The 17,749-nt window shown below is 30.8% G+C and overlaps 2 protein-coding genes across 5 annotated transcripts; one reads left to right on the top strand and one right to left on the bottom strand.

Annotated features, from left to right (window-relative positions):
* Window positions 1-165: 165 nt before the first annotated feature.
* LOC137834570 (quillaic acid 3-O-glycosyltransferase CSL1) lies at window positions 166-4,703 on the bottom strand. Its single transcript, XM_068642599.2, has 8 exons — window positions 3,974-4,703; window positions 3,655-3,747; window positions 2,131-2,232; window positions 1,835-2,047; window positions 1,624-1,726; window positions 1,337-1,515; window positions 866-1,213; window positions 166-730 (listed from the first exon to the last, which is right to left on the bottom strand). Exons 1-8 carry the CDS (start codon window positions 4,568-4,570, stop codon window positions 263-265), a joined length of 2,103 nt encoding a protein of 700 aa, XP_068498700.2. The 5' UTR covers window positions 4,571-4,703; the 3' UTR covers window positions 166-262.
* A 7,311-nt stretch (window positions 4,704-12,014) lies between these two features.
* Window positions 12,015-17,506, top strand: STK (K-box region and MADS-box transcription factor family protein). Of its 4 annotated transcripts, none has more exons than XM_068642596.2 (9): window positions 12,015-12,154; window positions 12,985-13,173; window positions 16,174-16,255; window positions 16,340-16,401; window positions 16,495-16,594; window positions 16,715-16,756; window positions 16,841-16,882; window positions 16,960-17,114; window positions 17,229-17,506. In XM_068642596.2, the coding sequence occupies exons 2-9, from the start codon at window positions 12,992-12,994 to the stop codon at window positions 17,233-17,235; spliced, it is 672 nt and encodes a 223-aa protein (XP_068498697.2). In that variant the 5' UTR covers window positions 12,015-12,154; window positions 12,985-12,991; the 3' UTR covers window positions 17,236-17,506. The 4 variants fall into 4 exon arrangements, with proteins under 4 accessions (XP_068498697.2, XP_068498696.2, XP_068498699.2 ...); XM_068642595.2 differs by having other exon boundaries at window positions 12,979-13,173; XM_068642598.2 differs by lacking the exon at window positions 12,015-12,154 and adding an exon at window positions 12,279-12,744.
* Window positions 17,507-17,749: the final 243 nt, after the last annotated feature.

Raw genomic sequence — 17,749 nt, 5'->3', positions numbered from 1 at the left:
TTTATTCATTTTCATTAAAATGTCACTCATATTTATTAAAAAATAATAATCATGTCAAAGCTCATTATTGATAGTGCTAGAAAGAGGGTTGTTAAGGTAGCAAGATTCTTCTAGAAAAATAATGGTGACACTTAGTCATTGGTAACTAAGCAATAAACTAGTAGATTAATCTAGAGTGAGAAGATGTTATTAAGCAATTTGATTACAAGATACAAATGCAACATAGACTCTTGAATGAGGCTATTATTATGACAAAATTTCACTACTCACTCTTGCTTTTCATGGTTACTATGCCCTCAAAAATGGGATAACTGAGAAGCATTACATAAGTGACTAGGAAAAGTTGAGCAAACATTTCTTGAAAATCCTTCTCATTGAACACTCTCCATATCCCACCAAAGAACCCAACAATGTTGATTATGAGTAACAGAACCATTGGAGCCATGAACACAGCTGCACCTTGGAAATCGAACTTACCTTCCTCGTACTTCTTCACCTTCTCTTCGTCCACTACTTTGTTTGACAAGGAGAACTTCACCTTGTTCAGCCCCAACCACTTCTTCACTGCATCTATGATTGCAAATATGCTAGTCACTGACTTCAGAATCCAAATTCTTTGTTCATCCCACCACATTGCCACAGACCCTTCCCCAGAAACAACCTCAACCAAATGCTGAACCTGAGTGGATACATACACAAATGCAAACACTGCAAACCAAGGCTCTGTCACCTGTCATAACATCAACAAATCAAACCATCTCATTTTTCACAACTTCACATCTGAATCTCAAGTAAAAACAATCATCTATCATCACATGGACTGATATCTTCGTTATGTTACATATTATTGGTATAGGAAATATACCTTTGGGAAGAGAGAGATTCCTTTGAGGAGGCATATTTGAGGTACAATGCCGTATATGATGAAGACAATAGCATATAAGGATGACATTGTGATGAAGCAATAAGTGAAGGAATGGATTATGGACATGCTTGCAAATCCATGAGTGAAAGGGCTGTATTTGGAGAAACCAAGCAAGAGAAGTTCAGACAGCCACTTGACCAGTTGAAGCATGCCTTCCTTGATGTCAGTGGGGGCACATCCTAAGAAACATGGTGTTTTGGGGTAAAGATAAACTGATCTCCATCCTCTGGTGTGAAGAATATACCCTGTTGCACTACTCTCTAGTAAGATTGCATATGAGAATCCCACCTGCATGTACCAACCAAATCATCAATAATCATAACTAATTCTCCCTCTTTAATATAGATATAAAATGTACACTTGTGGATAAAAGATAATGACGAGAATTTTATGCATATCATCAACACTTGCCTCTGTACCCCATTTTGTGTTGTTTTCGTAGGAACAGGAGCACACTGCAAGAGCTTCTCTTAACATTTCTTCCCTTGAAATGCTCTTTTTGCTAGTTTTCTGTCCACGCATCACCTTCATTGTTTCAATGAGCCCAGTAGAGTTGCCAAAGTACTTTTCTGCATCTGCCAAATAGTCATCTGCAATCATAGATTAAAAAACAACACACAAACTGCAAAATTAGATCAAATTTCTTTAGTGGAATGTGACATAAAAAGTTAAACCTTGTAGAGGCCATAATTACGTACTCTTTTGGTTAGGACTTCCAAATAATAACGAACTTTTACTCAAGTAATTGCCACTGCCAGAAAGACCAGGACCTCTTAGTCCATCCATGCCTTGCCACATTGTCTAAAAGAAAGTACAGAATTTCACTACACAAGTGATGAAACAAAAGGGAACAAAGGAAATCAAAAGGGCCTAATGGTTTTTTTGTTTGTTTGTATGTGTGATTATTACCTTAAAAGCAGTTCTGGTTTGACTGTCATAGATGTCCTTTTTGCTAAGGTTGTGAAACATTTGAGGGAATTGAACAAATGAAGTGTCTTTGGAGGTTTGAGGATCAAGGAAGAAGCACATGGCTTGTTTGGCAGATGTTGGATCATTGCAATACATATCACAATCCACTACCAGAAAATAAGGTGCATTACTGATAAAACCAGAGACTCTGAGCTGCAAAACCACAGTTGAAATTAATGAAGCAAGAAACTGATAAAAGAGAAGAGATGATGAAATTGAATTAGTAGACTACACACCAATGTGTTGAGAGCTCCTCCTTTGAATTTGTGAGGAAGAGATGGTCTTCTTTCCCGAGACACATAAACAAGAAGTGGCAATCCTGGTTCCTCATTTATGATCTGATGAACACAACACATACTCATTAGTTTTTTCTGTTTCTCTTCCACTAACAACCAAAACTTTGATCATGTTCTATCATTCATTGCAAAGGCTGCATATTCAACCACTCAAAACCATAACTTGCATATCCTCTGGTTCACTCAATCTATCATTCAAGAAATCTTTCACAAACCAATGGTTGCATCAACTGAGATTATTCAGTAAACAATTTTTACTGGAATTAAGCCATCCAACAAATTTTTTTTTAAAATAAATATAAAAATAATAATTAATCATTATATTAACTAAATTAAATATTATTTTAGATACTAAAAAAATTATTAATAATATTTATTTTTAATAAAAAAATTATAAAATGATTTATAACACTAGAAGGAAATCATCAAATAAAAATCAATTTTAGAGACAAAAAGTAATTAGTCGTTAGAGTGACTAAATTAAAGACCATTTAGAAACTAAAAAAAAAAAATAGTTATGTTTTTAAATTAATTTCTATTATTGATAAATAGTTTTTAAATTGGTATCTAATTAGTTACCAATGTTTTAACTATCCATTATTTATTATTTAGATTCTAAATTTGATAAAAAAAAATCTTAATAGCTAATTAGATACCAATTTAAAAACTATTTATAAGTAATGGAAATTTAAAAACTAATTTAGCAACCAATAATTTTTTTTTTCTAATGGTAGCTTAACATTTTTTAATTAAAAAAATAATAAACTAAATGAGTATACCTCCTCATACAATAATATTAAATTAGATCTGATAGATGTTAGAGAGCTCTCAAAGCAAGTGTCAACCTTTATTTTTAAGAAGTTTTAAGTCTTAATACTATACTTTTATCACTAGATTTCCATTAATTTATGACTTTTTATGTTATTATACCATAAAAATTTTAATTTTCACATTTTGACCAATCTCTTCAATTTCCAATAGAGTAATGAAATTTCAAAAAAAAAAATCTAAAATGTATTATTCTATCATAAACTTTTAGGGAAGACATTTTGATTTTAATTTTTAAAATTTTATTTTTTTATCGATTTGTAACTTGAAGAACCAGTAAAGTAAAGGACACAAAAATTAAGAGTAAAATGGATGAAAAATTTATATAAACCGTAAAACATAATATCTATATATGGTGGTTAAATGTAAAATATGTAGTAATTAAGTGTGGTTTAAATTATGTAAGTATATGTTGAAAAGTCAAAGCCAAATCACATATCACAAAAGTAGTGAAGTGATCTATGCAAATTTTCCCTCACACCATACCAATAAGCACCCAATTTGTCATTAAAAATAATAAAAATAATCTTAAATAAAAATAATTTTCAGAATTTTTTATTCGAACATATTTTGGATTTAAATTTTGGGAACACGTATTTTAATTGTAGAACAGAGTTTGGAGGAGAAGGATTATACCTCAATAAGTGGGGCCCTGTCGCTCACAATACGAACATTGTTTGGGTCTGAACCAAATTTGTCGATATTGTTCTGCATTTTCTCGTATTTACCCTGAAAAACAACAGTACCAAACAAACACACCCTTCAGCTCAATACTATTTCAGCAGCACTAAACCAAGAAACAAACAACACTCTAAGTTCATGTCCAACTCATGAAATTCAAAGTGACGTATACGTGATGTTGATCTCCGAGGAAAGCGAAGAGTGAGAAGAAGAAGAAGAAGAAGAAGAAGAAGATGATGAAGAAGAAGAAGAAGAAGAAGAAGAAGATGGGTACCTCGATGAGGTCACGATGAGCCTTGAATCCTGCATCTTGGTGAAGAAGGTGTTCATCATCTTCTCCCATGGGAGAGAAGAACACCCTGGGACACCTCAACTTCACCCCATACTTTCGGCAGAAGGGAACCCACTCCCGAGCGAATGCACCCGCCTCTCTCATGGCGTACAGCGTCACCGGACAACCACCGTCGTCGGAGAGATACACGGCCAGCTTATCAGAGGGGTAGTCCATGGCAATGGCGGAGACAACCGTGTCGATGACCTGCAGCGTGGGCTCCTTCTCGGGGTCGAGAGTGCAGACGAAGATGTCGAGGCCCGGCAGTTTGTCCTCCCGCGGGAGCTTGTCGGTGAAGGGAGTCCGGGAGACGGGGCGCCAGCGGAAGGCCTGGTTGAAGAACCAGAGCACGGAGAGAAGAACCTCGGCGGCAGTGATGAGTATCCACGGCGGTGACGGTGGGTGGAGGAAGAGGTGCGATATGCGGTAGTAACAGAGGGAGAGAACTCCGATGAAGTGTATGAGTATGTGAATTCTGGTGAGTGGCAACCATTCTTGAAGCGTTTCCTTGTGGTAAGTGTATGTGTAGCTTCTTCCCATCTTTCTTCTTCACTCTTCTTCTTCTTCACTCTCCATGCTTCCATTCCTTTATATACTCCATCTTATTTTCATCTTCAATTTTATTCAAATTAAAAAACATTTTTATTTTTGGAAAAGAGTAATGATATTTTCACAAATCAATAAGTTTAAAAATAAATATATATAATAAAAATAAATTTGTAATTAAATGATGAGATATAAATAATAGTATTAAGAGTTATTTTTTAATACTTAATATATCAGACTAATATATATATTGACAATCATATTTTTTTTATACAATCACATATAACCTTCAATACTATTATTTTAATATTTTTTTATATTATTTAATTACAAATATTACAACCTCCAATACTATTATTTTAATATTTTTTCATATAATTTAATTACAAAAATTACAATCTACAATACTATTATTTTAATAGTTTTCCATATCATTTAATTACAAATTTAATTGTTATATATAAATCAAATCACACTATACATTTGTCATATTTCTCTAAATATATCATGTGATGTGATTTGTAAGGTAAATAGGAAGTTTATGCACGAACCAATATACCAAGAAAAACATTTAATAATATGTTAAAAAGTGTTGGAAATTCATGAAAATTAAAGACTAATATTTTATATACGTGAGTATAATTTTCTAAAAGTATTAAAAATTTATAAAAAATTAAGATTAATATTTTATAATATATAAATGAGGATAAACTTTTAAAATAATAAATATTTTATAATATATAACTAAGTCTCTAATCTTCATGAATTCCAATACTATATTGTTAAGTGTTTTTGTTCGTATATAGGTTGAACTCAGAGTGCATAAACTTCCTACTTGCAAATCACATCATCATATGATATATTAAGTATTAAAACACATGGGTATTTAAAATTTATTATTTAATATAACATTAAATCATTAATATTATTTTCTTGAAATTAAAATAGTTAGTGTGATTTAGTTGGTTGAGTCCCCAATAGTAATGTGCGTGGAACAAAAAAAAACATTATTTTGGAAGGCATCGCGAGGGCCTCGTTTCACCATTATTTAAATCTGACTCACAAATGTGGATGTCGCGTGGCCCTTTTTTTATATCACTATTTCTTGACCATCAAATCCAAACTCTAGGGTTAGGTAACAACATTATCCCACATTATTCTTGCACACTCAATGCCAAACTCACATCTTCAATCTTCAGTGATGATATATTAACAATTAAGACTGAATTGCTTCAAATTATAATGGTTAAAGAAAAAAAAAATCTATGAATTTATGTAAAAAATGAAGAAATTTTGAAATCAAAAGAAGTATTCAACTTTTTCGATTGGTCAGCTAACTCTTCTTACATCTCATCTTTTTCATTCTTTTTCTCTGTGAACTCCAGCTTCGGATGGTACTTACAAAAGGTACTCCGACGTTCAAGTTAAACTTTGGCACTCCGACATTCAAGTCAAACTTCAACATTTGATACTCAATATGTTTAGTACTAGATGATGACGTACCCGATCCTTTAAGATTTGTGTTTATTTATATAATTATTGTGAACTCTTTGTTATTGGGTCTTATTAAAGATTTAATCTGTAATTAAAAATACATTATTTAATGTTTAATCTTTGATTAGTCATTAATCATCTGTTTATGTGTTATGGTCTCGGTCGAGAAATAGAGCTGTCTTTTCATATAGACATCCCTTCAACACAACATAGGTCATCAAAGAATCTCGAAGACCCACCAAGGTCATCAAAGAATCTCGAAGACCCACCAACGCACGAAAGCTGGGATCGGTCTTGACCGAAACTGTAACAACAAACTGACCGGTACAGATAAACTTAAATAACAGCATAAAAACACTTTAATGAAAAAGAAAATTTGAAAGATTGTAAATTGGTGGAGTTTTGACTAAGAGAATAAAAACACGATAACGCATAGTGAAAGAAAGAGAGTGAGTTGTAGAATTAGAGTGATGAAGTTATGGATAATGTGAAGTTACAAATATATGCTTAAAATCACCTAAGAGGTTTCCACTTTCTTATGGAAGTACTCTCCTTCGAGTTCTGTGTGTGAAGGTTACAAATGTTTAACTTGTTAGAGTGAAGATAAGAGTTTTCATAATTTTTCCATTTTATTTCTTTTCATCATTCACAACTACTCTTTTTATTCTACAATTAACTCTTAGCCCTTAATAAATATTCATATTTAATTCATTTATTTCTTTTTATTCATTTTACTTATGTCAACAGTTTTCGCAACTATCAATGAGAGTATGTTTAATTATTCAAAAAATATATAAATTAATATATATTTAAATTAACTTAGTTATACCTTGAAAGTAATACACCTTCATACTATATATATAAATTTACCTTTAAAGAGAACTAATAATTCTTGTTAAAAGAATAGCTTAAGCCTGAAATTTTTCTTATCAATTAATTAATCTCAAAATTTAAGCTTTTTCTTGTTTTAATTATTGTTTCTCTTTGAATTATTTCTTTATAAATCAATCCTCAAAGTTAATTATTCTTGCGGTTGTTTTAACTTTGCATTATTGTGGTGATTATAAATTAAAAAAAAAAAATTGGTCCTTAAGAATTCAATCTTTATTACTTGACGATGTTATGCATTTGTGATTTTCTCACAAGAAGTTTATGGCTTCATTTTTGCGGATAGAACTAGTCCTCGTGAGAGAGAAAAATACTTACCATTATGCTATGCAATTGAGCAAAAGTTAGTGCTCATAACACATGCAGAAAATTTGAAAAAAAAAATATTTTTTATGGCTAAAATATATCACAACAACAAAAGTGAGAGAAGATTAAAATTGTTACCAGCTGTTATGTTGGAGATCCACATATATAAGTGGGTGCAAACCTCAACCTCATGAGTCGGTTTTATGGGGTTAAGTTAGGCTTAAAGTTCACTTTGTAATATGGTATCATAGTCATTTCGATCATATCCTAGCGAGTGTTTGTGTTGAACTTATCGTGTCACCCGTTATCGGACCGCTATCGGGCCACCCATAATATATACTCCCACGCACGAGTTGGCAGTCTCGGTGTGAGGGAGTGTGTTGGAGATCCCACATATATAAGTGGGTGCAAACCTCAACCTTATGAGCCAGTTTTATGGGATTGAGTTAGACTTAAAGTCCACTTTGTAATATGAAAAAAACAAGTCAAGTCAGGTTTACTCATTTAAATTATACAGTATGAAATTGGTAATTCATTTTGTAATAGGATTTATGGATTAGACGGACCAAACCAATATAACTTGACGGATTTAAAAAATTGACCTGCTCTATCTAAATGATGAAAGGTTGACGGACCGACCACCAAATCTAATACTCTCACCCTAACTTTTTGAGGAGTGAACAATTAAAAAAAAAAACTTTATAATTTTTTTTATCCAAAATGAATTATGAAATAATTAATATGAATTTTTTTTTCAGCGTAATTAACATGGAGTGGAGTGACATTGGTGTTCCTTTTAAATAGAAAACAATTTTGAGCAAAATTTTGATCCTTCAAGTTCAAGTTGCAAACTTGGGCTACAAAAATAAGCATAATAGTATTTTCATATCCTCCCTTTTGAAAATTTGCTTCCAATCCTTCAAAATTTTACGAAGAGATTTTGTGTATTTAATTTGGAGAAACGTTGTACAATATGGGTTAATTTCAAGGAGATATTAGTAGATAATCATGAATAATTTTATATAATGAACTCTTTGTGATTTTTGCAAAGTAGAATTGAACTTAGTTTTGGATGAATTAGTATAAAAGAATGACATTTATCTTGAAAAAACAATCAACAAAAAATATTTACTCTCTTTCATTTGATCTCTAAGTTAAAGTGTTATAATAGATTATTGTTAAGCTCTAATAATTTGACACCTTATATAATACCAATGAATAAATTAAGAAGCTAATTTCTTTTTTCATTAATTTTTCTTACCAAGTTCTTAATTTTTTTAGAACTCAAAACTCCTTACCAAAATTGATGGATTTTGTTTTGATTAATCATTAATCCAACTATGTAATCACATTGAGTGTCAATTCAACTAGTTTTTTTTTGAGACATTAGGGTTCAAAATTAAATTTATTATTACAATCTAATATGAAAAGAATGTATTATCTTTATTGTTGAGACTTTTCTTAAAGTAGCAGATGAAGGTCCACACAGAGAGTAATCAAGGAACATGTCAAATTAATAATTGAATGAAACAATAAATATAAAGAAGAATTTTTCATTTAAAATTGGATCTTGGAGTATATATTAAAAGAGTATAATATTTTTATATATTAAAAAATAAAACTATATATTTACAAAAACCACTTTTGAAAAGCATAATAAGTAAGCAATCCTCTCTTGTAGCAGAAACACATTAAAGAGTGGGCAGGCCCAGGCCCAGGCCCATTGGAGTATTTGGTCGGTTGTAATATGATTATGAGTGTGGCACTTTCCACCAACCACACAGCAACACTTGTGCACTCAATTTCCCACTACATTCATCAAATCTCTACCTTTAGGAACTCCTTTTCCACTATGTAACTATTTCTTATCATTCAACCTTCTAGATTCAATAACCAACTATCATTTATAATATAGGGCTAATGGACTCATGCTTTGGGTAATCATTTCATTTCAGAATCAAAATGTTTTATATATGTATATATATCCACTCTCCTTACAAGAGGAATGGAGAATGCATCTTAGACTCCATAGGGAAGAAGAACAACACATATATCATATGAGAGAAGGTATTCTAGAGTAATCTTCGTCTTTATAAAAATCATTAACATCCACCATGAAGTCTCTAAGTGAATTCTCAAATATTATATGGTATAAATCAAAGAACATAATGAGCAACAAACGACAACAATTACTTGTTATACAAGAGAACCACGCAAGTGAGACAATATTACTGGTTGAACTTAGAAATGAGTTAGTTGCACTCAAGAAATGAAGCGAAGAGAAGATGAACACAATAAAGTGGTAAAATCTCCAAATAAAGATAAAGTTAGATAAAGAATCCAAACACCTTGTATGAGCCAAGTTGTCTCTCAGGGGAGATAGAAACTCCAAGCTACTCTCGACCGACACCACTGTCTCCATCCCTTATGTTTATAGGGCGTAAAGGTCAGCAATAGTCAAAAGATCGGATCATATGACTACATTTTAGTTCATACTCAAGTAACTACAAGAGGATCTCCTCGATACTCCTTTGGAGATGAGATTATGGAAATTCCATCTCTAAATTGAAAAAACTTATCAATTAATGAAGATTAAAGATAAATATAATAGTCTTATATTTTAAGTCAATATATGATTTATACTTGAGAAAAATATTCAAAATACAGTTACCTTTTAAAAATAAAAATTGTGATATATTTGAAAATACTAAAGATAAAAAAAAACAATAAAACTCTACTCGGAGCACCTACTTATTCCACTTACACCCCCACATCGTATAAGAGGTTTTCCTATACATCAAAACCTGATACAAAGTATTTTAGGATTATTTTATCTAAGATAAAGTTAAAATATTTAACATTTTCTTTAAAAATACAATTATTTGCATATATATGGTGAGTCTTCTCTTGGTTTTACTAACTTTCGTAAGAAAAAAAATACAATTATATATTTTCAAGTATTTATTATAAGTTTAATACTAATTCGATGGCTGATAAGAAATAATTGTTGGTAGGCTTTTTAAGATAATTACAACAAAAGTTAATCAACCACTTTTCAGGATAATTTGTAATTTAATGATAATGTAAATTTTTTTTTCATTTGGAGAGTTTCACTTTTTAGTGTCTAATGATTATGCATTGGTGAATGTGGGTTGATAAAAAATTGGTGCATAGAAATAATATTAATTGTTTTAATAGTTAATAAAAAATAAATCTTACATATATATTGATAAAAAAAAAATAGCTTGATATAAAAGTTTGTAAACATGTCTCTCGAATATGGGTTGATACCCTTATATAATTATATATTTGTCGTTTTTTTCCGATAAGAAGAAAAAACAAAAGAATGAGATTTCAAAATTAATATATGGGAATGTCCAACTTTATTAGTAAATATGTACTTTCAAAGTATAAAATAATAATAATATAATTTTATATCCTTTCTTTTGTTATTTTTTCCCTCTCTTTTTTCTTGTAAAATTATCCTTATTTTACGATCAATCTTTATATAATATATAGCTAATTATTTTTTATAAATTAAAAACATACTTATTAATTCAAATTTTTGTTCCCGTATTTTATAAAATTGGCAATTTCGGTTCTTAACATTGTTTCTCTGTAATTTTAATTCCTAATTTTTAATTTAAGTATAATTTTGTTTTATGCAATTTTGATACTTTAAGTTTTAATTTTTCATAATTTTATGTTTTTAAAAATATATTGAATCAATCTCAAATTATATTTGTAACACTAACCATGCAATTGTTATCATTTTCAATGATATAGAAAAGCTGTAAGTAATCATATGTTTTTCATCTCTATAATGTCTAAAAAATTTTATTTTTTTTACAAATAACTGAACTAAAAATTGAATAAAATTACGAATAATTAAAAGTTAGATCATCATAATTTTATTAAAAAGTTATAAATAACTAAAATCACAAGAATTTTACAAAATATGGAACTAAAATTACAAATCATCCTTGAAAATATTAGTTAGTAAAAATTGAGTGATACAACAAATTTCTGCACCTTGTAGGATTGTCTGTGTTATGTGTTCAAATTTTCAAATTAACCCTAAAAATTGTATTATATTCCGAATATTTGGCACCTACAGAATTTATTAGACTGAAAATGATAGATTCTCTAGATCTGTAGGGCCTGTTAGTTGTCAAACCTAGAAAACTTTTAATAGAAAAATTTCCTATTATATATCAGATAAAAAAAAAACTCTCAGTTATCTCAAATTATCTTTTTTTTTAAAATTTTTTATCTTAACTGTTTCTCTCTTTCAACCTACTTTCTTTTAACATTTATGATTAATTAATGTTGATAAATAATGTTATATTAAGTGGTATATATATATATATATATATATATATATATATATATATATATATATATGGAGTGTGGTGGAGACAGAAGAGAAGAGAAGAGAGTAGAAATTTAGAGTAACAGTGAAAGGTTAAAATGTTGATGATGATGGAGGAGAGAAGAGGAGAGGGGATTTTACTGAATGGCCCTTGAAGTTGAGGGTTTCATTTTTACTACGTCATGGTGAGAGAGGTGGAGAAAATTGAAAATGTAAAAGCAAAACAAAAGTTGCTGTTTATGGTGGTAATTTGCACCTGGAAAGATGCATTGTTTAGCTAAAACATCGATGTCGAGTGCATGGTTTGGGCAAAAAACCATTCCAGCTTAGCTCCTCCTTTTTCCTTCTTCACACCTTCTCTCTCTCTCTCTCTCTCATGCACTCCTTTCAAACATACACAAACAAAGAAAGGGCTATAAATAGGAGGGGATGGAAGTGGAACAAAGTCTATAGTGCAGTTTGATTTCTTTGGGATTACAAATTTTTCCGAAAGCTGAACTTGCCGGAGTGAGACACAGGTTAGCCACCTCTCTGCTTCTTTTCTCATTTTATTATTTTCATTCTCTTTTCTCTTCTTCATATAACCAACCCTTCTTTTTTCTCACAACCACATCACTTTCCAAGTTTTCTTTCTGCTTCACAGAAGAAAAAAAATGGAATATTTCATCTCTCAAGGGTCATCTATTCTTCTGCATATTTTTGTGTTTCAAGAAAAGGGTCTCTTTGTGAGTTGAGAAGATCCACCTCACAAATCACAAGGGTTTCTTTCTGCTTGCTTGCTCCTGGAGGGAGTGGGTGGATTTTGTTGTTTTTCATATATAGGCAAAGAAAGAGAGGAACACTGACACATACATATACATAGATACAAACAAAAACACCGATGAAGGAAAAGTCTTGTAACTTAACCTGCTCTTTCATCAAAGGGGCTACACCTGCACCATCTCCAAATCTTGTTCATTATCTTAGATCTTGCTCTTCATTTTCATCTCAAACTAAAACAATATACATCTGCCTTTACCCTATTTAGCCACATGGTATATTTACAAATATAAACCACACACAACTTCTCATATATCATATGTGTTTCTCTAGTTTTTGGACGGGTTAGGTATGTATAAGGGTTGCTGATCTTTATTTCTTTATTCTTTCTTACTGATAGATAAAAAAATATGTATTTCTCTAAGTTATATATAATTCCTTAATTTTGAAGTTTTGTGGAAGTAAGATCTAACCTGGATTTGATCAGATCTAGTTTTGTAGGAGGTGTTTGATGTTATAAAGATATGATCTGGTGTTTAAGTTTATATATAAGTTGATGATTCCCTTGGTTTGTTTTGAGAAGGAACAGTTGAAGAATGGGGAGAGGAAAGATTGAAATCAAAAGGATTGAGAACACCACAAATCGGCAGGTAACCTTCTGCAAGAGAAGAAACGGGCTTCTGAAGAAAGCTTATGAGTTATCAGTGCTGTGTGATGCAGAAGTGGCTCTCATTGTCTTCTCCAGCCGTGGCAGACTCTATGAGTATTCAAACAACAAGTCAGTGTTTTACCTTCTTCTTCCCTCCATTTTCTCTTCCTTTATCATTATATACATGTCTACACTTTGCATGACTTTGCAGATTCTTCTTTTTCTCTGTGAAGCTCAACTATAATAATTGGAACTATCTGTTGTAATTAAAATGCTTAATTAATGATTCCATTAGTACAATAACTTGCATTATTGCTGTCAGACTGCGTAGATCTGCAAAATTCAAACGTGACCCAGTGAAACAATGACACCCCTAAACAACATTTTTACAAAATAGGAAAAATAAAAAACTTAAAATATTTAGGTTTAGGAAATTAATTAGGGTTTATGCTAACTGGTGGTTAAGGGTTAAGCGTATTTAATATTCTGTATACGTTCCTTAACTAATGCATTAAAAGCACTCATTACTATAAGGTTAACTTATTATCTCTTATTATTATAATTAGAAGCTTCTAATTTGTAACCTTTAATGTTCATTTTCAGGCAAATGCTTCTTCCAAAATCTTGTTAATCATGTGTATTAGTAGCCAATAAATATTAGGGTATATACTTTACCATAGTTTATTCACCTTCCATTTGTTGAAGTCATACGTAAATCAATACCAGTAATATGTATTTGTGTATCAGTTTTACGTTGTTATGAAAAAAAACTCTATAACTAAATTATTAAGCATATTAAGAACATTCTAAAACGATAATCTATGAAATCCAAAGTGCAAACATGCGTATATTTAAACCAGAATAAATAGTTATTAAAGGGTTTCACTGCAACCAGCTCAGAGAATTAAGTGATCCACCCCATTAATGTTTGTAAAAGCTTGAAATGAAGAAGGAATTAAAGAGAGAAATGGCTATGGAGCATGCATGTGTAGTATAGTGATGATTTAATGATAAGGTGGACCTGCAACTTCAGTCCCTTGTAAGTAACCAAAGACTCAGAGCAGACCTTGTAACGGTACACTTACTTTCTTTTCTTCTTGTACTTGTGGAGATATCATAACTTGTCTTTCCTTCTTCTCTGTTCATGTTGAAGTGACAGAGAGTGATTCTTTCAGTTCCCCTTAGTTAGGGTTTGCTTCTCTCTCAAACCTTATACCTTTTTCCCTTTGCATCAAAATAGTCAAACACTGTACTTTCCTTAGATTTCCAACACAACCATTATAATTTCACATCTAATATTAATATTATTTTATTTTAAAATTCTGGTGCATGGTAAAATATTATTATTTTAATTATATTTCTTTTATTTTTTTAATATAAATTAGGTTCTACAGTGGAACTTGAAACTATAGTTTATTTTTCAGTAACACTGTTTACAGCTTATACTACTACACACTATCACATATTTGAAAACACTACTAGCATTACTATTCTAGACTATGAATTTATGTTTGATGCACCATATTGGTTCTTAAAAGTAATTAGTTGTTGTAACTTTACACCATCCATAACAATTAATGATGAAGATGATAATGGGTGTGAGCATTATATTAATTATGTGTATAATTGGACTCACCTACTATGCTGGCCAACAAAGTTGTAAGAGACACTGAGTTTGTATCAGTGAGTCAGATGAGATCCAATGAGCCAACCTCTGCTTCACAATGCTCATCTATTTCTTTCCTTTTGAGTGATAACACATCAGAATCTGTGCATGCATGCATGTGTATATGTATGTATGTATATATATATATATATATATATATATATATATGCATAGAGAGAGAGAGAAAAGTGAATGAAAAAGTTTGGGTCAATAAATCAGTTGTGCTCGATTCAAATTTCTCTGATATCCAATTTGCTTCCTCAAACTTCTTTGCCTTCTTCAGTGAAAGCAACTCACTTTTTTCTCTTCTCTTTTATCCACACACTCTCTGTCCCTTCATGTATTTTTCTACCTTTTAGTTTCACTCCCTCGTCAGGTTAAGTTCTGAAAGGAAGACAAGAAAAAAGCGAGTTTCATGTGCAGATGATTGTACGTTTGTCCCCTACAAGTTTTTTTTCATCTATTCTCTTCAAAATATAAAGATTCCAAGTTTCTTTTCAAAGATATGATGAACTTAAAAAGTAAAGAAGTTGCAGCTTAAGATCTTGATACGCATAGTTAGTATATATATAGATAGATAGATAGATATATTTTGTTTTGTTGTGATTGTTAAGAATATCATAGCTAAATACAATAACAAACTATGAGTGAAACTTCCCTTTAGGGTGAGACATTAACTGCGTACGGATCAAACAAAATTGCATGAAAAGGAACAAATAAAAAGAGAAAAACAGTAATGAAGTGGAACGTGACCATTCTACTTACATTAGAGGTGGTATTCAAATTAGAGAAGAAAGACATTAAAATCACTAAGAGAAAATATGCTTTTGAAAATTCTGATATAACTCTATAACTCAGTTTAGATATAAATATATATAATAAATGATAAATTTATAATTAAATAATATGATTAAAATAATAATATTAGTGATTGTATTGTAGTTGTATAAAAAATGTGGATTGTTATTATGTATGTTTGTTTTCGGCTCGAACACGAAATCCTTTATTCTCCATCAGATCATCAGAATAATAAGCACACACCATTGTTCAACCATCACCTGTGTTCTTGTGCACATCACGAAGTCTTTCTAGGGTTTATAACGTTGTGAAATGGAATTTGAAGCACGTTGTTAGGGTCTTTAAAATTGGAGTGTTATATTGTTTTAAAGTTAACATATATTCATAACGTATTGTTATGAAAGATGTGATATTTTCAGACTGATTATTAGCATGTACTTTATTTAGTGTAACCAATTAGTGATCATAATTAGTGAATCAGATTAGTGAAGTTGAAAAAAACTTCCCTTATTAAAGGAATTTAATATAATTATAGTTGAATGAGCAAATCAGGTCTAAAAATGTCTGAAAACAAGAATCTGTGAATGTAGAAAAATGAATTATGCAGCATAAGATCAACTCCTAGTACATGATTTTTTTTTGTATGTTGGCGTTTGTGATTGCAGCATAAGATCAACAATTGAGAGGTACAAAAAGGCATGTTCAGATCATTCAAGCACCAGCACTACGACAGAAATCAATGCTCAGGTAGTTTCATGCACTTTTCATCTCATTAATATCACTGTTAATGAAATTGAATTACTTATAGTCTTGTGTGTCATTGTAAAACAGTATTATCAACAAGAATCTGCAAAGCTGAGACAGCAAATACAGATGCTGCAAAATTCAAACAGGTGATTTTTTATTATTATCATCTCTCTTCTTCTCTTAATCAAATGACATGTATGTTGTTTGATTCATTGATCCACACATGACATATTTTGCAGGCACCTAATGGGTGATGCTTTAAGCACATTGACTGTGAAGGAACTTAAGCAGTTGGAGAATAGACTTGAAAGAGGAATCACTAGAATCAGATCTAAGAAAGTAAGATTAATCTTAAGCTTCTCATAGTGATTATTATGCATAGAGTGATCGAATCTTGTTGCCCTCTCTATTTGCTAATAATGTCTTGTTACTTTCTTCCCTTTTTCTCTAACTACACAGCATGAGATGCTACTGGCAGAAATTGAATACTTCCAGAAAAGGGTAATTCATTGAACCTTCATTAGCCAAAATTTGTAGCTATTATCTTCATTAATCTCACTGCTAACTAATACCATGCATGCATAGGAAATTGAACTGGAAAACGAAAATCTTTGCCTTCGGACTAAGGTAAGTTGATTCAGTTTCCTAGATTAATTAAACAGATGAAATTGTTCTGACAAGAGAAGAATATTGAAAATTTTCAGATAACTGACGTTGAGAGGATTCAGCAAGTAAACATGGTTTCTGGACCAGAGCTGAATGCCATTCAGGCATTGGCTTCTCGTAACTTCTTCAATCCAAACATGATGGAGGGTGGATCTGTTTACCCTCAGTCAGACAAGAAGATTCTTCATCTTGGGTATGTTCCTTTATCATCATTTTCTTCATTTCATACATCATTTGCAGCTTTTGATCATTTTGAAACTTGTGATCAATTTGAATGATAATGGTTTGTTGGTTTTGGTGAATGCAGGTCATGAATATATAATATTAGCCAACTACGGCTAAATGCATTATTACTACTTCTTCTTCGATTGCTCATTATTAGACCAACTCATCTCTTTTAAATTCTCTTTTTCAATATATAATATATATGGATACTTATATTATTATATATATATATGTATTGATGATTCTATCATATATAACCATCTATGTTGCTAGAACAATAATTAAAAAATAGTTGTGTATGAAGACATTAAGCTATTATTATGGCATTTTATGAACGACTCTTTTTTTTCTATCTTATAAGTGAATTTTCTTGTTAGAGTTTGTGATACTTAGGGTTAGGTATTGAAATTTTTGGATTTGATGGGATCACGTGCTTCATTCAGTTAATAATATAAATTAAGGTTGATCATACAAAGAGTTAAAATCTTATTATCACACGAGTTCAACAACTAATTAGTTTGATCGTACAAATTTAATTGATTAAAAATAATTTAAGAGGGATCACAATGAATACAATAAAATAAATAAATCTAATTAAGTGAT

The sequence above is a fragment of the Phaseolus vulgaris genome, chromosome 5 (genome assembly GCF_051622355.1).
Source record: "Phaseolus vulgaris cultivar YP4 chromosome 5, ASM5162235v1, whole genome shotgun sequence".
Lineage (NCBI taxonomy): Eukaryota > Viridiplantae > Streptophyta > Magnoliopsida > Fabales > Fabaceae > Phaseolus > Phaseolus vulgaris.
The sequence above is the reverse complement of the archived record's forward strand: the minus strand, read 5'-3'. Positions and strand labels throughout refer to the sequence as shown.

Coding starts and splice junctions, on each gene's coding strand:
- LOC137834570 (XM_068642599.2), bottom strand. CDS start 4,570: ATGGGAAGAAGCTACACATACACTTACCACAAGGAAACGCTTCAAGAA. Junction 2,233..3,654: donor ACAGGGCCCCACTTATTGAG/GTATAATCCTTC, acceptor TGTGTTCATCAG/ATCATAAATGAGGAACCAGG. Junction 1,214..1,336: donor ACACAAAATGGGGTACAGAG/GCAAGTGTTGAT, acceptor TGGTACATGCAG/GTGGGATTCTCATATGCAAT.
- STK (XM_068642596.2), top strand. CDS start 12,992: ATGGGGAGAGGAAAGATTGAAATCAAAAGGATTGAGAACACCACAAAT. Junction 16,256..16,339: donor CGACAGAAATCAATGCTCAG/GTAGTTTCATGC, acceptor ATTGTAAAACAG/TATTATCAACAAGAATCTGC. Junction 16,883..16,959: donor ATCTTTGCCTTCGGACTAAG/GTAAGTTGATTC, acceptor GAAAATTTTCAG/ATAACTGACGTTGAGAGGAT.